The sequence below is a fragment of the Micromys minutus genome (assembly GCF_963924665.1).
Source record: "Micromys minutus genome assembly, chromosome: 29".
NCBI classification, from domain to species: domain Eukaryota; kingdom Metazoa; phylum Chordata; class Mammalia; order Rodentia; family Muridae; genus Micromys; species Micromys minutus.
This window is the reverse complement of record NC_137964.1, coordinates 21,406,565-21,430,518: the sequence shown is the minus strand read 5'-3', so window position 1 is coordinate 21,430,518 and position 23,954 is coordinate 21,406,565. Positions and strand designations below refer to the sequence as shown.

The following is a 23,954-nucleotide window of genomic DNA, read 5'->3' as shown; positions in this document are numbered from 1 at the left end:
TAAAGCTCTTTGCAATTTTTACCAAGTACTTTTACTGGAAACTGAGAATCTGGCTCAGTTAAGAAAGTGTTTTCCACACAACTATGAGGACCTGAGTTCAGCCTCCCAGCAGTACCAAAAAAGCTGGTGTGGTGGTGTATACTTGTAATCCCAGCACTGAAGAGGTGAAGGCAGGAGGATTGCTGGGCTCACAAGGCAAGCCAGTCTAACTCCAGACCAGAATGACCAGGTCTCAAAAAGTATATCTGAGAGCAATTGAGAAAGATATTTAATACAAACCTCTCGTCACCATTGCTGAGTTATCTACAACAAACTAGGGGTTCACTTAGAAAGCACCCTAAAAAACTTAAAAGATAATCCACTGATCACTTGAAACTTACTACTCACATGGGTACTAATCAATGATAGTCAAAATCTGCCAGAAAGAGTGATACAGGCTCCAACCAATCAGAACAGAATAGATGGTAACACTGACCAATCGGAATGATGTTGGCATGCAGGCCTGTACATGTCAATTTTAAGTGTTGACTCTCCAGCCATTGGAATAATAGGCAGGCTCAAAGTATCCCTGCTGTTCACAAGTCACTGGGATAACTCCACCAGACATGGCCATTGTAAAACTTCTGCATCACCTACTTCTAAAGCTAAAGCTGGAGCTTTGAGGGGACTCTGACACATGATCTCAGCCCAGCTTGTCACTCCATACCACCCATGACTCTTGGACTGTGGTCCTCAATTCAAGCCCTGGCCTCACTTCCAAAGATGGAACCACGAAACAAGAGCCCCTTCCAGGATTTTGGTCACACATACAGACCAAGGAAGCCAACCATTGGCCCTGTCCTTAATCTAGGGCCTTCAAAGATGGCTAGCCCGAAATGATCAGATCTCAGGTATCCCAGGCTAGCGTTGGGCTCACTGCATAGCCAAACATGACTCTGGCCTTATGATCCTCCTGCCTCTCCATTTCTTAAGTTCTGGATTACAAGTATGCACTTCCATGTTTGATTTGTGAGGTGCTAGGGGTTGGACTTGGGGCCCTGTGGATGCCAGACAAGTGCTCTAACCACTGATCTACAGTCCCAGCCTTTCAGGTATGCTCAGAAACTCAAACTAGAGAGACTTGTAGATAGTTTCTGGTTTTTCTACCTCTTGTATGTCTGTAGTACAGAGTTCTTCAGCAGTGGCTGTTTCAGGTGCTCGGAGTAGAACAGGTGGGGGTAGGAGAAAAGGAGAAGGAAGAGGAGGAGGAAGAGGAGGAGGAGGGGAACCCTTCTTCTGTGGAATTTTGCTTCCAGAAGACAGGCACAGCTGTAAATCTGAACAGAAATCGTGTCCCTCGAGGAGCACTGATGAGTTATAGAGAACCTAGCTGCCCTGTTAGTCACTTTTCTTGTGGCCATGTCCAAATCTCTGACAAAAAACAAACAAATGAGAAAGAATAGAGCTATTGTTGGCTCGCATTTCTGAGGGTTCAAATCATAGCCACTGAGCCTCCATGCACTTGGGCAGTGTTTTATGGAAGCAGGCATGAGAGATAGAGAGGACAGCTACTCACATTCTGCCTGACAAGAAGCAGAGACAAAGATGCAGGAAGAGTCAGCCGGGTGGGGATGGCGGGGGGGGGGTGTGCAGGACCCAGCCCAACCCCGAGGACATGTTTTCTTAAGACTTCTCGCAACCAGTCCTCACCTCTCACCGTGCTATTATCAGATTGTGAATCCAACTAGGGAATCTGTAGGTTGATGTCAAGGTGATACATGATTGGACAGTAGAGAGTGGGGTGGGGACAAAGTTCTGGTAAGGTGGAAGAGAAGGAGAAGGCGGGGGGTGGGGCGTCAAGATGGAGGCAGCAGAGGAGGGTGGTTCAGATCAAAGTGCGATTTTTAACTTGTCTAGGTGGGCAGTTTATATATTTATTGGCAGTGAATTTATTGTTTGGATGTGTTGAGGACTGAGGATTTAACATATAAATCTGTTTGATAAGTTTCCGATTGTTTAGTCATGTTTTTACCAGGCTGTGGACAGTGTGTGAGAGCAATGGCTTAGAGGCAGCTGGAGCGTGCAGTTCCAGCTCTGTTGCCCACCTGAGGTGAGGGCACATGGGGCCCATGGAATGAGATGTGTGGGTGCCAGGCTTGGTAACTAACCACCTAGAGGACCATGTGGGACAGGGTCCCCAACATCATACTGGAGCAGCTCCAGTGGAGTGAAACCATGGACTGGTAGCTACAGAACCTTTTATATTTTTACTGCAACAAGAATTAGTGTGAACCAGTCAGAGGCCTCAGGATCTAATGTCTCAGGAACCTCCTTCCAGACACACTCAGCAGTGTTTGCTAATCTTAGGCATCTTTTAGTATTACTGTTCAGAACCGTACATAGGTAGTACAGAGAAGCAAGGTTAGAACTTTGTGGTTATGTGAGGGGATGGTATTTCACATAGGGAAAAGAGGTGTGTGAAGAGATAAAGTCACAATAGCTAAGAAAGTACAGAAAGATGTAGAAGGAGACAGACTCTGGAAGATGTGACACTCCAGCAGAACAGGAACAGGGTCTCCTTATTAGGGTATTGAAGGGATTGCCTCATCTGCTGTGTGGAACACTGAGCTCTTGAGATATGATCCAGCCACCCAGGCTGGAAGATGGACAGCAGCTACCACCCCAGTGGGTTCCTGAATGGGAGTTTTTTATTGGCTGGGGGTTGGAAGCTACACCATCCTTCGATGCTCCTGAATACTAGTCTTCACTGGGCTTGGGATTGGAATAGGGGTTGGAACCTATACCAAACACAAACAAGGATGCTTGCCTGTTTCCCTGAATGAGACGTGAAACAAGCCCACATCACAGCATCCTATTGATACTAGCCCTCAAATTGGAAGAGAAACAAGATCTAAGAAAGAGAATCTTATGCTGGTAAGGGCTGGCAGGAGAGTCTCTCATTGAGATGGGGCTGGAAAAGTAGCCAATAGACAGAAGCACACTTAACAAAACACTGTCTAGGAATGCTCGCTCTCGGAACACGGAGTCCTCGGCGTCACAGAACACTGAGCCCTCGGTGCCGCGAGAAGCAGTATTCACAGTAGAGGGAGAAGGCTTCTGTGTGGCTGTGGGCACAGCATGTTCTGGGGTCCAAAGGATCTGGGTGAGATGCTTGGCTGGTGGTCAGGTTGATCTCTTTCCAGCCTGAGTCTGACAGAGCCCTCTGGGACCACAGTGACTTTATGAACTTACCCTAAAACAACGCTGGAAGAGAGAGTCGTACGTTAAGTGATGTGCTTTTCCCACCATAGAGGACAATTTATAAGTGTGTAGGGTTATTCTAACATTATCAGTGCAGAAGACATTGAATAAAGAGATGGTTCACCTTTGAAAAATCTGTGAAATGGCCTTACTTTAGCCAGAACCTTTTTCAACCTCAGTCCTACCTTCCAGAGAAATGAAGCCCTCTGACACTGGTGCCTTCACAGCTGTAGTTATGGCTGGCTGGCTTAGCTCAGCATTATCTGGGCAGGGGGCTGTTTGGCACAAAGAGAGATTCCAGTGGATGGCTTGATTGCCAGATGTGATGTTCTAGAACTCAGTTTCCTCCCTGGCAATAACACCACCATGCCCTTTTTAAAATAAGCTGTCCTGAATGAAAACTCAATATGAAGTATTTCTGCGGAGGGTGGGTAGACTTCTGTCCCCTAAAGATGCTAAGTCATAAGGCTCAGCGCCTGTGAGTCTGAAATGGGGTCATAATGTCAAGTTTAGGTAAGACTGCAAAAGCACTGCTAGCCCAGTGGCTGCTGTCTCTATAAAGAGGGGAATCTGGACAGTTGACACACCCTGGAAGCCATGGGGAAGACTGATATGGATGGTGAGGATGACCCAGATGACAAGGGCATGCAGAAGGTGACTCGAAAGCAGACAGAGAAGCTAGTGTCTAACTTCAGCATAGAGGTGTGCCTCTTTCATTCCCAAGCTTAGCTACAAACCCACTTCAGTGAGCTGATAGTTCCACATGAATGTATCTGAGGTTAAGTACAGCCAATATACATAGGGCTTCAGATCCTATCTGGCATCAGTTGACATTTGGGATCATCTCTGCCTCTCAGACAATGTGCAGGAAACATAGGGGTCTGAAACTCATCCATTTCTGCATCCAGAGAGGACCTTTGTCTTTCTACATGAGATCATTCAGAATGTCCTGGAAGAAAAGGTGCTCGCTGAAGAAGAGGGAGATGAAGGATGTGGACCCCCCTCAATGAGGTGTAGGTTTTGTTTCATTTTCAGGGATCTAGGAGAAAGCATCAGAAACATCCTTCAAAGACAAAGAGCTCCTCAGACAAGATGCAAAGAAAGTGTGGATCAGTAGAGGAACAGCAATATCACACAAGGGTCTGATTGCTCACACAATTGCTCTAGTCCCAGTACCATTAAACTGCATCAGATACAGATACCTCAGCCCCAGGTGGTCATAGGGGAAGCAAATAATTCAGCCCAAGGTAATTGTGGGCATCCATCCTGGATTCTTGGATTTTTTTTCATATTAATTTATTCACTTTATATCCCAATCACAACCTCTTCCTCCTCTCCTCCCAGTCCCATCTCCTTCCCCCTTCCCATCTCCCCTTCTCTGAGGAGGAAGAAGCCACCACCTCTTGGTACTAACCTTCCCTGACACATTAAGTCTCATGAGAACTAAGTGTATCCTCTTCCACTGAGGCCAGATGAGGCAGCCCAGCTAGGGAAGGGGGATCCAATGACAGACAACAAGAGTCCAAGTGAGAGTTAGCCCCTACTCCAATTGTTAGGAACCAGGATGAAGACCAACCAGCATATCTGCTACATATGCGTAGGGGGCCTACATCCAAAGTCCATGCATGCTCTTTGGTAGGTGGTTCAGTCTCTGTGAGCCCCAGTGGACCCAGGTTAGTTGGCTCTGTAGGTCTTCTGTGGTGCCCTTGACTCCTCCCAGCCTGGATTCTTCAGTGATTCCTGCTCATGACATCTCACCATCAGAGACCTGCTGGACCTGAAAGATCGGGGTGCACCCTGCTTGGATGATGATGCCCCTGGCCTACCTCTTAACTGTAAATGTGCTGCCATACATGTGGTTACAGCATGCAGAGCCTCCATATAATTCTATAATGTTTGTCTCCAGACAGGAGACCCCATACTGATCCCCATCAAAGTCCCAACCCCAGCCCTGGGTGACTGTATAGCCTTCCTGACCTATGAGTTAGCTGCATCTGGATTTTCTCACCTGGTAACATGTTTTCTGCCTTGTCTGTCTGGAAGCCTGTTAGTAGTAAAGGCTTCTCATAGGTGAATCATAATCCACCCTGTTTCATATCCAGAGTCTCCTCTCCAAGGAAGCCCAGGGGTGCTCCCCATAGTCCCTCCAGGGATGAGCACTCCAGTCACAACTGGTCACTTCCCTGTCATTACTAATGAGTTTGCATCCCTAAGACTTCTTAATGCATCAAAAATGATTCTATTCTCTTAATCAAAAAGGTGAAAAATGCAATTTGTCCGGAAATAGACATAGAAATTGATGTGATCACAAATCACATGGGAATCTCTCTTGGGAGCCTCAGGCTCTTCCAGAATCTGAAGGGACAGGAGTGATTTAACATGCCTGGTACTAATTCATTTTTGCAAAGCAGAGTAGTTACCGAATGTATAATGGAAGTAGGGGGAGGGGCAGGGCAGCAAAGACACAGTTGCTTAGTTTGAAGCCCCTGGGTGGAGGTGACACTTTCACACTCCCTGGGAGGCTCGGACACCCTATTCCTGAGGCCCTGTTTGATCCCATGTAGCCAACAGGATGGCTTGTGTTTATAAAAAGGGCTCTCTCACTCTCTTTCCTCTCCCTACCTCTCTCCTCTGTGTTTCTCCTCTCTCTTTCTCTCTCTGCACACACACACACACACACACACACACACACACACACACACACACACTGAGAGAGAGAGAGAGACAAAGACAGAGTCAGAGACAAAGACAGAGTCAGAGACAAAGAGAGAGACAGAGAAAGACAGACAGACAGAAACAGAAGGAGAGATGTTCCATGTTCAGAAGGGCTGAGAAGTGGTGTCCTGTGGCATAAAGCTTCTCTGGATTGGTTCTGAGGCAGGAGATTGGAAGCATCATCCCTACTCCCAGCAGGCCCTGTGAAAAGCACACTCCTCCCCAGGGGTTCTGCTAGAACCTGGGTTTCAGAAACAGTACAATGTTAGTGACACTTAAATGATGTGCCACTTATGGAATTGAGAGTCATACTCTGCCGGAAGGTATTTGGAAGGTGAAAGAACAGAAGCATGTGCCTGCTCCATCAGTATTAGACTCATACATGTGCACACACAAACCCATGGAGAAACACACATATACATGGGTACACACATGGATTCATGGGCATAGATAGATGTGCACATGCACATATATGTGGACACACAAGCACATGGCACATGGGTGCATGGGCACATGCGCGCGCGCACACACACACACACACAGACTTTTAGCTGTTCACCTTTACCAGCCCTAGAGTCATGATTTGCCCTTCTGGCCTTAAGCACTTGGAAGAATAACTGTACCTTTTTTAAGCTACCTCATCTGTGTTTTTCTGTATCATAATACAAAGGAATCCAGCATGAGAGCGATCTGGATTTGACAGTTTATGAATGTCAAGTAGTCACAAATGATATAGCCACCTCATCCTGAGGGAACTTGATAAATGTAATCCAGGCAATTCCGAAGTTGATGGAAAAGCCAAGGAAGACTGTAGAATGCTAGACGGTCAGCCCAGGTAGCAACAGGCTCTCACTGAAGCTAATTGATGTGACTGGTAAGAAATTGCTAATGTTCAACTAACTTTGATCAGAGATGTGCTAAAGTAGAATAATGCTGCTGGTGGTGGTGGTAGTGGGGTGTGTATATGTGTGCGTGTGTGTGTGTGTGTGTGTGTGTGTGTGTGTGTGTGTGTACGTGTGTACATACACATCTATGAAGCTTTAACAACCATTTAGGAAGCTAATAATAAGTATGGTCCCCTTATGGGACCACACTGCTTAATGAAGCCATTCTCTGAGACCTTTTGAAAGACAACTTTGAACACATTATCTGTAATGAACTTGACTTAGGGATTTCTGTGGTATTCTTAGCATCTGTAATAGCCAGGTCGAAGCCACCCATAACTGGAACCCGGCTTTAGGAGCCCCAGGCATTGTGTAAAGGCAGGCAGAGCCTGTTCCACTTCAGGGGGATGGGACGGACTCTCTGGCAAACTGAGGCTCTGCTTCTCACAGGATCCTCTCTGTGCTGTGAGCCTGCCTCAAACAAAAGTGGTGACCCTGGAGAAGAGTCTGTGGGAAGAGATGGGAGAAATTGACCCCCAGACAGAAGGTGTCAGTTGATCCCCTAGATTCCAAGGTCTCTTTACATATTCATGAGGCCATTGGGAGAGCCCTTAGCAGCCTGTGTGCTGAACTCAGAAAGAATGTCGTTCTCTCAGTCACTCAGCAGATTATGTGTGCAAGTTTTACAGAACATTGGCATAGAGAAGCAAGCAGACATGCTTGTAGATGTGGTGAAGTGTGCTCCCACAGGACAGCAGGGAGAGACAGTTTGGTTTGTAAAACAAATATAAATCAAGAAATCTTCTGGGCTGGAGAGATGGCTCAGCGGTTAAGAGCACTGACTGCTCTTCCAGAGGTCCTGAGTTCAAATCCCAGCAACCACATGGTAGCTCACAACCATCTGTAATGGGATCTGATGCCCTCTTCTGGTGTGTCTGAAAACAGCTACTTACATATAATAAATGAATAAATTAAAAAAAGAAATCTTCTTTTCTTTCAAAGAAATTTTCTTTTCTATTCAAAGAGAAAACCCAAGATCTGGGAATGTGGCTCAGAGGAAGAGCATTAGCCCAGCATGTGTGGGGTGTTTCCAGTTCAGTACCCAACACTGCCAATAGCAACAGAAAGAGGAAGCTTTTTGGGTACTTTAGTGGGTAAAGTGCCACTGTAGCCCCAGCTACTCCACGATCAAAGGCTTGAGGGTGAATTTGTCTTATCTCCCTTTTGGGAGATTGAGCTGTGTGAGGTGAAAGCCAGCTTCAGGGTCTAGGATTCTATTGAGGCCTCTTCTTGAGACCATGAAGTGCATTCTACCTGCAAAGACCCTCTTCCCAGGTATTCTGCATTGCTTTCTTTTGCTATGATAAACACCACGATCAAAAACAACCTGAGAAGGGAAAGGTTGGTTTCAGCTCACGACTCTCGAGTCACACTCCATCCCTGAGCACAAGGAAGGAGTTGAAGCAGAGACTGTGGAGGAATGCTGCTTACTAGCTTGCTCCTCTGAACCTGCTCAGTCTGTTTTCTAAAGCACCCGGGACCACCTGCCCAGGGATGGCGTCATCCACAGTTGGCTGGACCCTCCCACATCCCTCGTAGAGCAACAATATACTCCACAGGCCAATTTGATGGAGGCAGCTCTTCAGTTTAGGTTTTCTCTTCCCAGACTGTCAAGCTGACAAACAAAACTAGCCATGACGCCATGTGAGATATGTTTACAGGCTCTGACCATTTCATTTTTTTGAGGATGGCGACAGACTTTAATCAACTGAGCTTGGTACCATTCTTCCTCTAATGCTCCAAATTGGTTTCTGTTGCTTGTGACCTGCACAGGGTGCCGTGCAACTCTGCTGGGTCTCTGAAATACTAAAAAGAATACACATTCTTTATTGTTATTCCAAAGAATGGCCTTCCGATGCAGTTCCTAAGGGCAGTGCCACAGTGTCCCTAAGAGGAGCAGCCCGGCGCGTCCCTCAGGAGCAGGCCCAGGCATCATGTGGCACCAGCAGAAACGAAACTATCTGTTCACCCGGTGTGTCTGGTTCTTTGGCAGGACACTGAACTCCTGAACACAGCCGTCCTCACGGGGAAGACGGTGGCCATGCCTGTCAGGGTGGTGTCTGTGGAGGAGAACTGCACAGTGAGGGACATCTCAGAGCTGGTGGAGTGCAAAGCCGTGGACGAGAATGTCATCAAGGTATGGGGACCTGGCGGGGATCGGCTCCAGCCTTTCAGACACTGGGAGAGTTCATACTAAAGCGAGAGGTTAAAGTGGGGTTCAGGCACCCTTTATTTGTGGTGGCCTCACCTGCCATTCCACCCCAACCTCCTCATTCTGCATCATGTAATTGCATGTTTTCTAGTCTTCTTCCTTTCTATCCTTGCTTCCTGCTTCCTCCCTCTCTTCTTCCCTCCTTTCTTTCCCTCCTTTCCTTATTTCCTTTGATCCTTCCTTCCTTCCTCTCTCCTTCCTTCCTTTTCTCCCTTCCTATATTTATTTACTTACCAAATTAAACAGAAATCTATTCACCATCAAGAACATTGCTTCTAAATTCTATATAGGGGATGCCTCTGTCGGGCTAAGGATTCATGCATCAACTCACACCACTGATACTTAAAATCTCCTCCATAAGAAAAAGAACTAAAATAATCGTCATTATTCACTGCATTCAGCACGCAGGGCAGGAGGCCTCCTAAATTTCCTCTGAGATGAATTCAGAGAAGCTAACAACAGAGGATGCCACTGATCAGAGCCAGGAGTGGGTGGGGCATAGGAGATGTTGATGGACCAACAAAGAATCTCAGATGGGTGAGCAGCAAATGTGTTGGGAGAACCATGCCATATCTGCACCGTTTTCTAGAGGCAAAGAATTCATCTCTCAGCCCACAAAAGCCAGGTGTGAACCACATCCAGAAATAAACGCTACTGTGGTTACACAGAGAACAACCTTTAGCTCTGCGTAAGGGGCTCTGACGTGAAGCCTGTAGCGGATATTTCCAGGAATGCAATCAGTATCCTTGGGGAAATAAGTGTGTTCGAAATGAAAATTGCCTCCTGGAGTGAATCAGGAGGTGGTCATCCTCTAGCTGTTGACACAGCAGAGCAGAATATCTAATCAGCAAGAGCTGGGGGAGGTGTGGAGCGGGCAGCCTCAGAGTAGGAGTGAGTCCCCAAAGTCTGTCTCATCTCCAGAACTCAGCTAGTTCTTCTCTGAGTCCTTGGCTCATATCTGCAGGGAGCAGACAAACTCTTTCCTGGGGCTTAGGTTCATCTGATGGGCTCATCCCTGGGATCCAGGCTCTAGTCTGAGGTCACCAGTTCTGTAGAGCTCCTGAGTGCCACTTGGCATGCTGTGGAGAGGTAAAGAGAGGAGCTCACACACCCACTCTGCTGCATGTATAGGAGGTTCAGAGCTATAGATGGTTTCATTTTGTCAAGACTCAGGGGGGCCCTGAGTTTTTGCCCCCATATGACCTGGTGAATCATACTGCTGTGACTTTGTGTGACAAAATTGGGTTTCTGAGTCAGGTACAAAACAGCCATTATGCAGGTAGTTTCCTACATCTGAAGCCTGAACACTTGCTTATTAGTGGGTGCAGATAAGGCCCATGACACATGAAGATGGAGCTGGTGATGTCCTGAGGAAGGAACCCTGATTCTGGGGAACTCTGGCCCTACGTAATAGGCAGGAACTGACCGCATGTTCATAAACCCTAAGTCTGGGAGTCCTCTAGCATCTTGGGAGAGCCCAGAAGACCTGAAAACACTGAGCCGTGTTCCAGGCAGTGTCACCTAAACAGATACTTGCCAATCATCCAGTGGTCACCAATCTTTGTTGCCGCCTGTGTGGGTCATTCAATCTGTCTAGTCTATCTGCTTGACCCTGGGGGGGGGTGTGGCTATTCTTGGGTCACACATGTACAGATCAGCATTTCTTCTATACTCTTCTAATACAAATAGCCACACATTTATAAGAATGACATCAGGGGGCTGGAGAGATGGCTCAGCGGTTAAGAATGCTGACTGTTCTTCCAGAGGTCCTGAGTTCAAATCCCAGTGGCCACATAGTAGCTCACAAACATCTGTAATGGAACCTGATGCCCTCTTCTGGTGTGTCTGAGGACAGTGACAGTGTACTCACATACATGGAATAAATAAATAAATCTTTAAAAAAAAAAAAAAGAATGGCATCAGATCATTCATACAAGTTTTCACCATGAACCTTTTAATATGAGATTTTTATCTGCATCTTTCCTCATGTGTTTTTGCTTCAAGAGTCCAGGAGAGAGTATTGAATCCCCTGGATAGTTGCAAACCTCCATGTGGGTGCTGGGAACCAAACGCTGGTCCTCTGTAAAATCAGCACTCTTAGTGTCTGAGCTCTCTCTTTAGCCTCCATGAACTCTTCTTAAATTATTTTAATTAGCATAAAAGTTAATGGGTTCCCTTTTATATTTTCTTTATACATATAAATATATTTTCATATACATGATGGCATCTGTATGTCACTCTGCCTGTTCTTATCCAACCCTTCCCCCACTATCCTCCCAACCCCCTTGCTGGTCCTCTTTGTCACTCCAAGCAGCCCTTTCTCCTGACACAAAGTTTTTATCACCAGTTCTTGTTCCCCTCCCTTTAGATTTCATACTCTCCTCTTGGTCCCCTTTCTGCCATCATTCCCTACACACATACATACACATACACATACACACACACACACATACACATATACACACATATATGCACACATGCATACATACACATACATAGACATACACACACATGCACACATACACACATAATCTATTTACAGACATACATGTACATAAAATCTATTCATAGACATTCAAGAACATACAAATAATCTATTCAGAGACATGCATGTGTACACATAATCTGTTGACAAACATGCAGGCACACACATATATAAACACATAATCCATGCACATACAAATAATCTACTCATAGGCATACACTCACATATTCTATACATACATATAACCTATTCAGAGACATACACACACACATACAGCATATAAACACCCTTAAGCCCATTTCTCTGGGTCCCAGATAGTCTGTGAGGCAGTATCCCCAGTTTCTTTTGTGGCTTTTTTCATGTGTTTATAATCTTAAACACATGTGCACACATTTCTGTAGATATGTGTAAATACACTCAAAGTGCACAAAGTGCTTTTCACCCATGGTTTGTTTTCTAGTGACAGCCACTTCTTAGAGTCATCTCCCCTGATTCCTAGCAGTGCCCCGTGAATCCCTTTGCCTGGAGGTGTTGGAAAGTAAAAGCAGGCTAGTGGGCAAGGGCAAAGGCTCCCAAGGCTACAGGATCTGTCTGTTCTGTTCCCTATATGTAGCTTCAACAGTGCCTCAGCATCTCCCCGAGAGGACCTCAAATGTTCCTGTTGATGCACATTCAGCAGATGAAGGGATAGAGAGCTGGAGAAAGGCAGTGAAGCAACTAGCTCAACAGACACCCAGAACAAGGGTACGGGAAGAATATGTCTGTACTGCCGCTTGTCTCGGTGGCATCACAAAGTATCTAGCCTGCTACCTTTGAAATAAAGCTGTCTCCCAGCCGGTGACACAAGATGGATCATGTGTGCCTGTGCTTGTCCTAGTTGATCCTTGCGTCGTAGGAACTTTGACAGTGCACAGTTGGTGTCTTCATAAATCACAGGCTAATTCATTCTGTGAAGATTGACGGTCGCCCTGAGACAGAGGGAACAGTAAATACAGCAGTCGAGGCCCCGCCCTCACAGAGCCTAGCCAACTGACAAAGACCAACAGAGATAGTTGCAGAAATGGCCTATCGGCCTATCAAGCTGTTGCACTAAAGAGTACTGGGGTGGGGTGACTTCAAACAAGGTGACCTCCTGGGAGAGCACAGTTGAGCCTGTTAAAAGGGGCATAGTAACACTGAGCTGCCAGTCTGAATGGGGCTATCTACCTGCTCTAGTTGAGAAGTCTAGGACTCAAAGGATTGTTAATGATTGCCTTGGTTAGGATTTGCATTGCTGGGACAAGACAACTATTACAAAGGATGATATTTAATTGGGGCTGGCTTACAAGTTCTGAGGTTCAGTCCATCATCATCAAGGTGGGAGCATGGTGGCATCCAGGCAGGCATGGTGCAGAAGGAGCTGAGAGCTCTACATCTTCATCTGAAGGCTAACTAACTTCCAGGCAGCTAGGAGCTGGGTCTCAAAGCCCATGTTTACAGTGACACATCTACTCCAGCAAGGCCATACCTCCTAATAGTGTCACTCCCTGGGCCAAGCATATTCACAACTACAATGATTGTCCTGGGGTACAAATTGAAGGTCTAGGTCATTTTTAAGCCACCTTGGTTTCTTCCTTAACTAATGGCATATGCAAAACCCCTATGTCCAATGGCCACAACCTTGTTCTGGATGGATGTGAATTCAGAACATGGTCTAAAAACCAATAACTTCCCAATACACTATAATTCTGGCAGACATCATCACCTGGCAATGGTCTCCCTCAACCTCGTCAATATCTTCACAGAGTTTCTTCTTTTGGCTTGTACCATATTTTTTTCTGACCATCTGTCCCCTGCCTGAGTTCAGAAAGACACAACCTGTCCAAGCAGACTGGCCTGGGGTGAACCAAATAGATGAGGGCCAGAGCAGCCTTTAGGAAGGGTTCTGGCATGCAGCCAGCCTGGCTGAAGTCCTTATCACACTTGCCAAGGAGCCATTCCTCTCGGTGCCTGCCTTTCCCTGCCATCTCAGCAACAGGAACGACACAGAGAGACAGCTGGGTCAAGGCCACAGTCTCATGCTAGAGTCTGTTAACGTGCAGGGTTGGAGCAGTCTGGGTGAGCTCTGAACTATGGCTATAAATGGAACCCATCCTGTCTGTTGTAGGCAAGCAGCCCTCCGCAGCAGGCCTCAGGATTCTCATCTGCAAAATAGGATGCTCTCAGTGTGCCGGGCCCCCATGGGGTATCTGTAGCAATGATGGGAAGGCATACTGCAAGTGGGAAATGAGATCTGAGAGCCATTGACATCCTAGAGGTACAGAGTTGGCTCACAAGTTCAGGTGCATCCAGAAGCAATTTTGATTTCCCCGTGCCTAGACTCCACTTATACACAGTGGCAGTCACCAAAATAGAAAAAGAATTAGGCCAGGAGTCTGATTATTGAATTTTCTGAATTTGAAATGTACATTATGTAATCTTGTTTTGACAAGGAGGCTGAATGGGGCTAAGGTTCGAAAGCTTGCCTCCAGCAGAGACATGGAAGGAAACAGTTGGAAACTCGAAGATAAGCCGTCATTGGAGGTGACTTTTAAAGCACTGTAATTAGTATTTAGGACAATGACAGGCACAATAGAGACAGAAGACATGGCTGAATCATGTGAAGGAGTTATTCTTAGAGTCTGAAACTAGCATCACACAGGACTCCATGAGACGTGTGAGCACGCTCCCCACACAACCCCCAGAAGTCAGAAGCTGCTGCAGATTCCATAGGCTGTGTGTCCACACATCTTTAAAGTCCCCAGTGGCTAGAGGATGGTTCCTTAGACATCAGTGGTTGGCAGTGAACACCTATGCTTTCTCCATAGGTGTTCTAGGGTCTCCCCCAGGAAGCAGGTCATCAGAAAATACCAACCCCTAAGAGACATTAAAATAAGACAATGGGCTACGTACTCTCAATTCAAAACCTCCACTACCTAGCCTTACCCTCCAGGTTCTCATAGACAGGGCCCCAACGCTGATCCAGTTGCCCACCAAGCATTCGGCTCACGCGCACAGCCCATTGACAGAGATGAAAAGATTCTGAGAAACACAGCCAATGGGCTGGAAAGATTCCTGCAGAAATCAGTTCCTTTTTGTAAGAGAACCTGTTCATTTTGTGTGGTACCCTCGTTCCCACTGCCAGCCAGTTAGGACATGATTAATTTGTCCGGAGACGTCCCCAGACATTGGTGACACCATCAGGAACAGTGAGGACGATGGCTCTATCGTGCATAGCACCTTTGTGTCTTCCGTGTTCCTCCTAATCATTTATATATTCTGGAGAGGCAAGGATCCCACCCACCGGAGCGCAAAGAGGTAATAAATGAGGAAAGTCAATGGTCTGTAAATTACAACATTGATTAAAGATGTGATTAGTGATAGACTCTATGCTTGGCTATTATGCTAATATGTTCCCCGATCCCGGACAGCGTTTACATGCTAATGATAAGTCTGGGACAGTGGCTGAAATTGCCTTCCATCCTCTCTCAGTGTGGAAGCTGTTTGAAACCACTCTTGTCCAGTGAGTGGAAAGGCCACTTCCTGTGGCCCCTCCTAACCGTTCCATGCCACTGTCCACAGCAGATGGACAGAATTCTCTCTGCCCAACCCTCACCATCTGCCCTGCAAATAGAAGAGATGGAAGTGGGGCCCAGAGTAGCCATACCAGCTTCTTCTGCAGACGAGCAGGCTGGCTGGCCACAACAACAACTGCTCAGAATAAGCGTTATTTGGTCAGGTTCAGACACCGAGATGGGACTCTGCTCTGTCCAGAGGACAGTGTCTAGTAGGAGACAGATATGAAGAGGGGGTTAGAGCTTAGTGTGGGGCTCAGAAATGTTGGCTGAACTGCAATTTGCCAGCACAAATCAACTCTAGGTAGGTTCTCATGGGAGTTGGTGATGTGGAAAGATTAGATTGAGAATTTTCTGGAAGCTTTCAGATTAAATTCCTGCGTATATACCATTGCTACTTCCTTATCATCTTAGGGCCTCACTTTCTCCTTGGTTATTTTGGCTGCCTTGAAGCAGGTGTATCCACTGGGGATGTTTGTCCTTCTGTCCATCCATCCATGCTCCTATCTGACTACTCACCCATCTGTTTATCATTCCATCCACCCATTCAGTTATTTTTTATCTTTTGGCCACCTATCTACCCATTCATCTTCTTTCTACTCTCTCAACATCTCTACCTATCCATCCATCTACATTTTCAACTCTACCCTTCCAGTCATGTGTCCACCCACAAGTCTATTAAATCCTCATATAAATATATCTACTCATCTGTTTACTCATCAGTCTACCTGTCAATCCATCCATTCATCCATCCATCCATCCACCTACTCAGATATTCATCTATTCATCCACTATCTACCATTGATCTATTCATCTACCCCATTGATACATCCATCCATTGAGACATTCTTCTCTCTGTCCACACATCTATCAATCTGTCAATCTGCCCATCTAACCAGGCAGGTAACCACCTTTCCATCTATCTGTTTATCCATCCATCCATCCATCCATCCATCCATCCATCCTTCCTTCCATTTACCTAGTCAAATACTCATCCATTCTCTTCTCTGTCTAACCATTGGTCTATCCTTTTATCCATTGATCCATCCATCCATCAATCTACTCTTCTGTTTATCCATCTATACCCATCTAACGAGGCAGCCAGCCACCTCTCCATCTCTCCATCCATCCACGCACCCATCCATTCATCCATCAATCCATTCATCCATCTATTCATTATTCAATTTTTCTATCAACCCACCCTCACATTTATTCATTCTCTCACACATTCTCCCATCCACCCATCTATCATCTATCTACCACCCATCCATTTGTCTCTCATTTGTCTATCAATCCATCCATTCACCCATCTCTTTATCAATCTATCCCCTTAACCATTGTCAGCTCTACCTCATGAGCAGCTGCTGTAAGAACCAAACCTTGGAAAATGAGCATAATATACTTTTTCCATTCAGAATATAACAGTTTCACTGGTGATACAGATACATGGAACCAATTTAAGTCATATTCCATTGGTTTGCCTATGCAAGACAAGTCATGTTACCTTTCTACAACTTAATTTCTATTTTCAGTTCATTAGAAGGACACAGATAGAAGCCTTGTCTGATTTCAAGGGGGTGTAACTATTACCTAGGCACTTGGGGTGGGGAATACTGGTCTAATGTTCTCATCATGGTCCCCAGAGACATCCAACATTAGTGGCTTGCACATACCCTGCCTAGGAGGATAGGTGTGTCTGCTGCCTCCTCACTTGTAGATATGAGAGACTGTGTGTGGCTATAGATAGTACATGAGTGTATCATTGCCTTTAGAACACAGAGGCCAGGCGCTTGCAGACTGCTATCTCTGTTTTCTTTGTCTGTTTCTTTTCTTGACAAAACAGCTTCTAAAAGCAAAGCTGGAAGGAGGGGGAAAAGAGGGTGAAAGAAAAGGGTCCAAGAGAAGAGAAGGGGAAAGGTAAGGGCTCAGGTAAAGACAGGAAGTCATCTGTGAGATCCCACCACTCTTGTGGGAACATCAATAGTATTAGTGTAAAGATCCCAGAGGTCCTGGGTGGGGCAGCATCATAGGGACTCCTGCATGCTCAGGCCAGACAAACTGGGGTGGAAATGTGTCTCAAGACAAAGGACTGAGAACCACAGCAGACCAATGAGACTGTATGAGTGTGAAGAGGGGCAAGAAACTGAACATGCATGTGCAAGGCAAAGTGTCGGGCACCTTGGACATCCTTGGAAGCTGGACCATCTGGGTAGTGGCATTGTTTTCCTTCTGAACAGACATCAGCCTGAATCCTGCTCCTGATGGCCACTACATACCTTTTGTACGCTCAGGGTCCAACCCTAGCTTCAGCTCTCTACAGATTTAAGTTCACTTGGAGATTGAAGGTCCTGACCTCAGTTTGTTCTCAGCTTTCTATTGCAAAGGCAACTGCAGCCTGAGAACTGGGAACTAGAAAATATTGCACCACTTACCCCTTAGATGGTCAATTCTGGGTGCTCTCCCAAGACACCAAGAGACTAAATACTGCAGTCCCAGAAGGTGTGTGCACCTTCTCACCGGCTTCTATATTTCTCTACATTCCCTGGTATGCTCTCTTACTCTTGTTCCCTAGGTTCAGTTTCCCATTTAGGCTAATGATGCTGAACCCTTCCCAGGCCCTGCACCGGAACCAAGTATAGTTTACAATAAATTGAACAAACCAGGGGCAAAGCAGATGGCTCAGTCTGTAAAGTGCTCACAAAGAAAGAATGAGGCCCTGAGTTCAGATTTCCCAAACCCATGTAAAATTTGAGTCTGGTGGCACATGCCTGGAATGCCAGCACTGAAGAGGCAGACATCAGAGGACCCCAGAGGCTTGTGGGCCAGTCAGCTTAATCAATGAATTCTAGTTCAATGAGAAACTCTGCCTCAAAAAGTAAGGTGGAGAATGATATGATACTGGAGGTACCCAACTTTGACTTTGGCTTTCATGTGCATGTGCTCACATGCTGTGTGTCCTCACATGTGTGTGTACATCACATACACACACACATACACACACACACACTTAGAACAAACAATGTGGGTTGTCACAACCATGCGAACCGCATCTTCTCTCTCTGTCTTCACAGGTCTCAGACCACTGCGACTATGTCTTTGTCAATGGAAAAGAGATCAAGGGCAAGGTGGACTCGGTGGTGAATTTCACCTACCAGCACCTGAGCGCACCGCTACATGTCACTGTGTGGGTGCCACGGCTTCCCCTGCAGATCGAGGTCTCTGACACAGAACTCAGCCAGGTTAAGGGCTGGCGAGTCCCCATTGTATCCAGCAAGAGGTGAGTCAGGGTTGGGGAGATGCTCCTGGCCACAACACAAACTTGATTCCCAGATCACATCGAAAGAATGGAGGCAGGATCCAGGATACAATAGAAACTGGTCTTTCCACATCGTTCTCTGTGATGACAGAATCTTCATCTCTGGGAGAGTGTGACAGCATTCGCTCCGGAGCAGGGGGCTGCCCAGTGCAGAAAGCCACAGATGATTTTCTGGTGTGACACTGGGTTGTCACAGACAGTGTCTTGGATAACAGTTTTCCCAGAATGAACACAGCTCAGCTTCATGATGGCTGCTTCAAGGCCCAGCTTCCCACTTCCTTATTTACAGATGACCAGTTGCTTCCGAGACAGTCCCCACGCTCCCTTCATTTTGAAGGACAAGTTAGCATACTTCAAGAAGAGCAACTGGATGCTGGGAAAATAACTCAGTAAAGTGCTTACTGTACAAGCAACAGACCTAAGGCCCTCAGTTTAAAAACTAAATGCTGGGCAGCCAAGCATAGTGGCACCTGCCTTTAATCCCAGCACTTGAGAGGCAAAGGCAGGTGGATCTCGGTCTACAGAGTGAGTTCCAGGACAGCCAGGGCTACACAGGGAAAGCCTGTCTTGAAAAAAAGTAAATAAATACAACAAAAATTCTCAGCTTGGCGACACGAACTTGTAATTCATTTCAAAGTGGTACAGGTGGGAGCTTAATGCTCATCTGGTGTAGCCTAATCCATAAGCTATGTGCCTATAAGAAACCTTGTCTCAAAGAAAGCAGAAAGTATACCTGAGAATAATACCTGAGATTGTCATTTGGCCTCAGATGCATGCACTCCTAGGTGCCCAGGCACACCTACACACATGCAAACATATATATACACATGCTTAAAAAATAAAAACAAATTGATCTGTATGTGGCTATTGGCTGCTTATGGGACCATGTGAACATAGGAAGTGACAGATGTCCTTCATTTGCCTGGCAATGCAGTCGAGCCTCTGTGATGCCCAGAGATAGATCCTGGGTTCCCATGGAGGCCTAAGGTACCTATCCTAAGCACTGTCTACTGAGGTTGAGGCAGACACCCATCCTGTGATCCCGGTCTTCTTCTCCCCGTGTCTGAGCCAGCACTCTTCCTCCCACACAGGCCCACTCGAGACAGTGAGGAGGAAGAAGAGGAAGAGCAGAGAGGCCGGGGTTGTGCCCTGCAGTTCCAGCATGCCACAGTGCGTGTCCTCACCCAGTTTGTATCAGAGAGTGCTGGGCCCTGGGGACAGCTGAGCCACCTTCTCAGTCCAGACTGGCAGTTTGACATCACCCACCTGGTGGCTGACTTCATGAAGCTGGAGTCCCCGCACATAGCCACCCTGCAAGACAGCAGGGTCTTGGTTGGGCGGGAAGTCGGAATGACCACCATCCAGGTAAGAAGCAGGGGCCCACGAGCTTCATGTCCTTGGCTGATACCATTCTTCCTGGGACTAGGGTCCTCAAGGCAGGCGAGGAAGGGGGTACATGAGGCAGATTCCTGGGGCCAGTTGTCTCTATGATGGTTCCAGAGGGTGACAAGGGAACAGGGAAGTGGGTTTTTGCCAGCCTTTCTATTTCTAGTCTTCTCTCACCCATGAGAGCCCACTCTCAAGGTCTACACCCATGTTCCCTTCTGGTCCCACTTCCCACTTAATTCTCAGCCTGGCTTCAGTACACTTGCATCATACTTGCCTTTGCCCTCTATGCGCCGCTCCTGTAGATGGGGAAGCCTGAATTTTCCATCCTTCTTCTAGACCCTGTTATCCTGGGCATTCACCGAACTCTTTACAATTTTGCATCTTATCTCTCAAAAGGATGGATAAGATGTTTGCTTCCAGGATAGATGACAGACAGGGGTAGGTTTCCTCCACCCGTCAAGTCCCACCTGACTTTCACACCACACTTCCAGAGTGTCATTGAAGATGCTAATGCCACAGTTAATGTCCCGTCAGTCCTCCTGCACAGCTCCAGCCCGACACTGGGCTTGCAAGATAAAGCAAGATGGTCTTTCCACAGAGATGCCGTGTGGTAGCAGATGGAAGGAGGGGCCACTGATATAGATGTTATCCCCCGGTAATCCATGGGTCCTTTAGAATTTGATTTATGCTGCTTCAAGTTGGTCCATGCACAGGTCTTCATGCATCCAACCAGCAGGATCATCAATTACTTAACTAGGTTGCGCACTGTACAGGTGGTCTATTATCTGAGTGGAAGAGTCCAGCCCTTGTTAACAAGGAATGGACTTTTGTGTTCATTTCCACTTGCCAATAGAACTAAAGTTTCAGGGAAGGGTTGTCTCAGCTGCTCAGAAATTCTCAGTAGGGGACCATTAACAGTGATGGAAGCCTGTGCCTTGTTACGTTCTATGTTCAGGATCTCTGGCCTGTCTAGGGTAGAGTATAGGAGCTCGAAGAGGGTCCTAGGCCTGGAGATGGGGGTGATGGTTATTCTGCACCCTGCTGCGTCCACAGGTGTTGTCTCCCCTGTCCGACTCCATCTTGGCGGAGAAGACAGTGACCGTGCTGGATGACAAAGTGTCCGTGACAGACTTGGCAGTCCAGGTGGTGGCTGGGCTGTCCGTCACCCTGCACCCCATCTCAGAGAACAACAAGGCTACCTCAGCTGTAGCCACGGCGGAGGAGTTGCTGCGTGCCCCGAAACAGGTAGGGGTTGAGAAGGGGCAGGAAGGGCATGGGCCTGGCTGAGTGGAGGAAGGGAAGGGAATATGGCCAGGTTCAGAGCTACAGGGGATAAAGGTGCTCAGGTCACACAGAAGCCTCTGGGGCACAGGGGAAGGTTCGTCCATCCTGCAGCTGTTCCCCAAGAAGAGATGGCTGATGGTATCTTCCCCCTCCAGCCCTCACTCCACTCCTACAGCATCCTTCCTCTTTCAGCTCAGTGCCCTCTCCTGGGCTGAGAAGGTGCTGGTCAGACCAAATCAACTGCTCCCTTGTACATCCCTAAGAATCCACATTCCTTCCACAGCCCACACACCCCAGCTGGTGCAACCTTGCCTGCTCTCCATCCTCACTTCCCCACCCCAAGCTCTTTGGAACTCCTACATGCTTCCGGTAGCCCCTCCTTGAAAAGCTCTTCTGGACTTCTGCCCTTGCTGTTTCCCTAGCCTGAGATGTACTCCTCGGGGCTCTCTCACCTCTGAACACTGCCTTGGCTCCTTTCCACCCCCACTTACTTACGTCACCTTCACAGTCTGGTCCATCTCTGCCTCCTCTGCCACTTCAATTATGCATTCGCTAACCCCTGGGATCGCTATTAACGTGTGTTCCACTGTGTGCTTGCTTTTGACCATACATCCAAAGGGAAAGGGGCTACAGGGTAACTTTCCGTAGGGGGGCGAAGCTTTGCAGAGCTGACCCCCTGCTGTGAATAGAAGGCTCACAGCCAACACCATTGCAGTGAATGGAGTCTGGGAAGCTGCCAATTGGGGGAAATGTGGAGTGGAGGCTCACACACTTCTGTACTGAAGAAGATTCTAGAGGAAAAGCTCTGAGAGGGTCCTACCTGGGTAACCACAGTACCTTAGAGAGGGAGCATCTCACGTTTGACAATTAAATTAGAAGCAACTATCATGCACTACCAAGAATGTCTTTTGTCATGGTTCCCTCTGTGAGTGACAGTCACAGTCCATCACTGTTAAACCAGAAGCCGTAGGAACCTCAGGACTCCCACAGGGCTGGCTCTCTGACTGCTCAGGCACTTGGCTTCATTCAGACCTGGTTCTCTAGGGTAACACACAACCAGGAGAAGTTGGCGGGATACAGCAAAGCTACGGTTAAACCCCACTGTGGACAAGATGTGCCAGGAGGTGGGCCTGCCATGCCCGGGAGAGGGAGCAGGCTCTAGACCTGACAGGGTAGCAATGGAGGCCACAGTCTTTCGCAGTAGGAGCAAAAGCAGTGCAAGTGGGCATAGTGCTGAGCTAGAATATCAGGTGCAGAGACCGCAAAGTGGGGGGGGGGGGGTTAGCCAGGTGCTTCCACTTCTAGGGAGGACCAGAATGCCAGGTTTTTACCACTGACAGACACAGGCTTCCTATTCCCTTGTCTGTGTGGCTGAGTTAGTGGTGTAAACAGGTGACGCAGGCTGTGTGACATCCACTTGGCCACCTTCTCCCAGCTGTGTGCTCCAGGAAGGACTCTGGGATGGAATTCAGCACACAGTGGCATATCAGCTAGCTGCTGCTGTGTAACAGCGATAACTGCTTAACAGCTTACTATAATGTGATACCCTTGGCTGAGCTCTGCACCCAAAGTGTCAAAATGCTGATTTCTCATCCGGGGAAGCATCTATTTCCAGAGGTGTTGCTGGTGGGAGCAAGCTCCTCACTGCAGATAAATGAGGTCCCCATCTCTTGGTCAGCTATTGTAACTGCCCGTGGGTCTCTCTCAGGTCCCATGGCCATCAGTTCCCTTTCCCCAAACTTTTCCACCTCTCTCCCTCACAACATAGAGTCTGCCTCAGGTTCTGACACCCTCTTCTACCACCAGCAGCAGGTATCAGTGACCCTAACTTCATCACCAGCCCCCTGTCCCATAGGCAACTCCACAATGTGGTGCAGATAAGAAGGGCATCCCTGCCCCTGTGTCCGGCTCCTGGAAACCCCATTGAGTTTGTCTTTGAAAGGCCAGTCTGCCTAGCACAGTGGACAGTTGCTGTCTTTGATGCTAAACCTCAACAGTACAAACTGGGTGTGTATTCCAGGTCCTGTCCACAGCGTCAGCTCCTCTGCCCTTCTTCCCTGAGGACAGGAATTGACAAGGTGTATTCTGGTTTATAAAGGAGAGAATAAAAGATGGGAGGGATGCAGCTTGGTCCTTAAAGCTCTTGCTATGCAGGTGTGAGCACCTGAGTTTAGATCTCCAGAAACCATATAAAAAGCCAGCCATATATTGGTACACACTTCTCGCCCCAGCTATGAGAAGGTAAAGACAGGAGGATCCCAGGGGGATTGTTGGCCATCATACCTGCAACCTTCAGGTTCAGTGAGACCCTGTATGAAAATCTATGGTAGAGAGCAGTTAAGGAAGGCTCTCAGTATTAACCTCTGGTCTACATACATCCATATATGCATGACAAGAGAGAAAAAAATGAGAACCAAAGGAACAGAGGAAAAAGTCAAAAGTTAGAAGCTCTTTGCTAAGAATAGGCCATAGATTAGAGTGGACAAAAGCATCTCAGCCTCAAGGACACTGGTTCTCAACATGGGGGTCGGGACCACTTTTGGAGGAGGGTCACATATCAGATATCCTGCATATTAGATATTTACATTATGATTCATAACAGTAGCAACATTAGAATTGTGATGCAGCAATGAAATAATTTTAAGGTTGGGGGTCACCACAACATGAGGAGCTGCATTAAAGGATTGCAGCGTCAGAAAGTTGGAGCATCAGGAAGGCTGAGAACCACTGCTCTGGGATGTGGGACAAAGCCACCGTCGACATCCAGCATGACCCA

At 47.2% G+C, this 23,954-nt stretch overlaps 1 protein-coding gene across 1 annotated transcript in view; it reads left to right on the top strand.

Moving 5' to 3' along the window:
- Nucleotides 1-23,954, top strand: part of TMEM132C (transmembrane protein 132C) — a gene marked incomplete at both ends in the record, with an annotated part of 297,018 nt that overhangs the window by 267,229 nt on the left and 5,835 nt on the right. Inside the window, 4 exons of the mRNA XM_080941048.1 lie at nt 8,893-9,036; nt 18,261-18,466; nt 19,597-19,870; nt 20,948-21,139. Of these exons, the coding sequence (XP_080797174.1) occupies nt 8,893-9,036; nt 18,261-18,466; nt 19,597-19,870; nt 20,948-21,139 (816 nt within the window). The remainder of the gene's footprint in view (nt 1-8,892; nt 9,037-18,260; nt 18,467-19,596; nt 19,871-20,947; nt 21,140-23,954) is intronic.